The sequence below is a fragment of the Asparagus officinalis genome, chromosome 1, assembly GCF_001876935.1.
Source record: "Asparagus officinalis chromosome 1, Aspof.V1, whole genome shotgun sequence".
Classification (NCBI taxonomy): Eukaryota; Viridiplantae; Streptophyta; class Magnoliopsida; order Asparagales; family Asparagaceae; genus Asparagus; species Asparagus officinalis.
Window position 1 is genome coordinate 88,721,349 of NC_033794.1, and position 3,606 is coordinate 88,724,954.

At 41.3% G+C, this 3,606-nt stretch overlaps 1 protein-coding gene across 1 annotated transcript; it reads right to left on the reverse strand.

Moving 5' to 3' along the window:
• Nucleotides 583-3,306, reverse strand: LOC109837113. Its single transcript, XM_020405208.1, has 5 exons — nucleotides 2,592-3,306; nucleotides 2,409-2,522; nucleotides 1,617-1,862; nucleotides 1,391-1,540; nucleotides 583-935 (listed from the first exon to the last, which is right to left on the reverse strand). The coding sequence occupies exons 1-5, from the start codon at nucleotides 3,304-3,306 to the stop codon at nucleotides 583-585; spliced, it is 1,578 nt and encodes a 525-aa protein (XP_020260797.1).

Sequence of the window (3,606 nt, forward strand, 5' to 3'; positions counted from 1 at the left end):
TATAGAATATAAAATTCTTCCTCTCCGATTGTGGGTTTATCTCTACCAACAAATAAGAGACCAGGAGATAGAATATAAAAATTTTCCTCTCTGATTTTGGGTTTATCTCCACCAACAAACAAGAGACCAGGAGATAGAATATAAAATTCTTCCTCTTCGATTTTGGGTTCATCTCTACCAACAAACAAGAGACGCATGGGGGATGTTATCTCTATCCCTTACTAGAGATAAGCCTACATCTAACACTTGTAGCCTACATATTCAATATTATAGTTTAAAGTCTAAAAAAGTTTAATTCTTTTAGCCCAACGTTATATGTGAAACGGATTTAGATAATTCACATACTAGCCCGATTCAAACGGTAGTCGGTAAAGACATATCAAATCCGTTGATGGCTGAGGATTTGCCAAAAATCCTATAAGTATTATGGTTATTTATTCTAAACGAGAATGAGTAATCATAATAAAATCTCAATGAGCAAAAGAGTTCACTATATTGACCAAAAGCGTTCAAACAAAACCACATAAAAAATATATGTTCTCAAAATTACAATAGTTTATAATGACGGATTTGATCCTCTAATTAGGACAGTTCTGTCACATAAGCCAGTTCAAGCTCAGGTACCAAATTAGCTTTAAAGCTTTCTTCATCAACGCTTTGAATTCTGGCGACTTCTTGTTCCTTTTCAGCAAGTATCTTATCCTGAAGATTCAGTTGCTGAAACAAGTTTTCTTCAGTTTGAGTTATCTCTGCCAAACCAGACTCCAAAATTTCATGAGCATCCTTGGCCTTTACAAGTTGCTCTTCTAAGCGGTCTATCTCAGCTCGACTCGACTCTAAGTCCCGGTGCAGGTCGACCTTGGCTTGTGTTCTTTTGGCAACACTCACCCTAAGTTGATTACTGCGGGCTCTTAGCTTTTGGAGTTCGAATTCAGCTGATTTTTAAGAATCACGCCACGCTTGCAACCTGAAGTCCATGTGAGAAGCAATATAGGAGGGTAAGCCTTTGGTGCGGAGATCCTTCAGAAATTCAGCATGTTGCTTCAAGTCGGCCAAATAAGCGTTGATCGAATTGGCTAATTCATTATATCTTTCCTCTCTGATTTCTGATATGTAGCGATCAAGAGGTCTCTTAAAATTCTCAAAATACGATCCTTTGAAGAGAATGTGATCGACCATAGCGTTCAAAAAGGAGATGAAGCCTTGGAGATCAGAGCAAATGACAGCCTTATCCGGATCCTCGTCTGCTAATAAAGCTTGGATATGATTTTATAATGATGAAGAAGGAGCTGCGATGAGGACAAATAAGTCAGTACAGAACATATATGTGCATACATAACAACGGATGGAAGTATACCAAGCTTAACAAAAAATTCTATGACTTAACTACCTTGACTTGTCAATTCTGGAGTAGGCTCTACAACCGCTGGAGTTGGTTCAGGAATGATACTTGTTGACGCACCCGCTACATCAGATGATTTTTCAATTAAAACCTCAGAGAACTTCGGGTCCAAGTTAATAGGCCTCTTGGGAGAGGATTCTGCAAGCAAGAGAATCACAATGAGTGTAATGGAATGTTAATCAGAAATTTAAAACAAATGATGGATAAAACTCACCAACTCTAGGCACAACATCTGCCGACACAGCGACTTCTTCAGTTGGTCTCGCTTTTGTTGTGACAGGACTAATTTGGGGGGTGACAGTAATTTCTATCATCATAGGATCCACAGGAGTAGCAGGTTGGGATTCAGGAATAGATGATTGAAAATCGACTTCAGTTCCTACCCATGACGAGTGGTCATGACCTTCAGGTTGATCAGAAGTTCCGGTGATTGTAGCTGTATCAGTTCCAACAACTGGTCCTATAATTCGAATGCTTATATGATTACTCAAAAAATGAAGTTAAAAAAACGGAGTTTACAGAACAAAGGCCTTACTCTTAGAAGGACCCGCTTCTATGGAACCAACTCCAACAATTGATCCTGTAGCTGCACCAGAAGCTTTCCCCGACAACAAATCGGAGATATGCTAATGGTCGTCCTCTGAGATATCAAGATTAAAGTTGAAATCATTAAAATCCTCGACTTTAGTGGCATGGGTAGTTTCTCCTTCAGTTGATTCATTCATTATAGCATCTACATAATGTATTGAGTCATAAATAACATATAAATTTAGATGAAGTTACTCAAAACAAAGATTAATTTTACCTTCGTTATCCGAGACGGATTCGAGGACTCCACTACTTGCACCCGCTTCTTTTAGTTTGACTAAAAGGAGACAAAGTGCACAAGTCATTAGAGGAGGCACGCATTCCGACTCATTCATTTTTTGGAATTGTCTTCCGAATGGAGAAAGATCCATACCTGTGTTTGAAGCCTAGGGATCAATGTCAGAAGTTGTTGGAATACCAGCAGTTTCATCTTTCAGAGTATCCTGCATTTGTTGGACAAAGCTGGACTCCTCAGCCTCCATACCGCCAGGAGAAGCAATTTCAACTTGAAATTCTCCCTCTTCTTGACTCCCTACAGAAGTTGAGTATGAAATAAGTCTGAGCGTTAAGAAGTATAAGAGCAATAAAGACGGATTGTTACCTTGTTCATCTGAAGAAACACTGCGGGCAGATGTCTCCTCTAAAGCGGGAAGACGAACACGTGGCTTAGAAGCGGCATTCTTTCGTCTTTTTAATAGATGTGATTCATGTTGAACCCCAGATCCTTCGTAACAATGTTTGGTGCGTAATTCAGCTCTGAGAAGGACTTGGGCTTGAGTTTGAATGGAAGATTGTGATCTTTGCCGACGAGCAAGAGGCACTGTATCTTCTTCCTCCTCTTCATCTCCACTGAGGACCTCTACCGTCATCCTATTGGGATAAGTCATAATGACTCTCTCCCTCCTTCTTTTCGGAGCATCTTGCGGTTGGGCAAGAGCAACATAGTGAGCCCTGCGAGCAACGGAAGGGTTTATAAGTCCTCTCTCAAAGAAAGAATCGGGGAGACTAACTGTTTCCCCTTCATTCTTCTGTTCAACCTCTGCTTCTGTTTCCCCAGAACTTGAACCAGTCTCACCCACCCCCTCAGAAGTTTCTGTTTCATCAGAATCAAACTCTTCTTCACTATCAGTTGGGTGGGCCGGTTCCTTCCCCTTTCTGGACGATTCGGCAACCTCTTTCCTTCGAGGTGATAACATAGTTTCACGGGTCACTTCTGTTGTGCACCGCGGGGCTCCCTCTTCTTCTGAATCCGATATCCTTCTATTCTGAGTTACGATATCGGCAACTATCAGCCACTTACAATAGAGGAAGGTCATTCGTAGAGGCAACACTTCCAAGGGGAGATCGAACTCAACATTTGTACATCTGGCAATGCTCCAAAACCAAGCTCTCGCCCCATCGATAAGTCCACCTCGAACGCTAAGTTGACGGTTCGGGTTGCTGACATACAGTTAATCATAGCCGAGTTGGCGAGCAAATCGACATGGAAAATAAGGTTCGATATGACAAACATCTTTCACCCTGAACACTAGATAACCAGGTCGAATGTTCACCAGCCATCTGAAACACCCGACATCCAAAATGGTGCGATTCTGCCTTGGTTCTTCAGCATCCAA

Excerpts from the sequence above, each read along its gene's own strand:
- LOC109837113 (XM_020405208.1), bottom strand. The coding sequence starts at position 3,306 with ATGACCTTCCTCTATTGTAAGTGGCTGATAGTTGCCGATATCGTAACT. Across the intron at positions 2,523-2,591 it reads TGTTTCTTCAGATGAACAAG|GGAGTCAAGAAGAGGGAGAA; the intron begins GTAACAATCCGT and ends CAACTTCTGTAG. Across the intron at positions 1,863-2,408 it reads TCTGAAAGATGAAACTGCTG|GACCAGTTGTTGGAACTGAT; the intron begins GTATTCCAACAA and ends TTCGAATTATAG.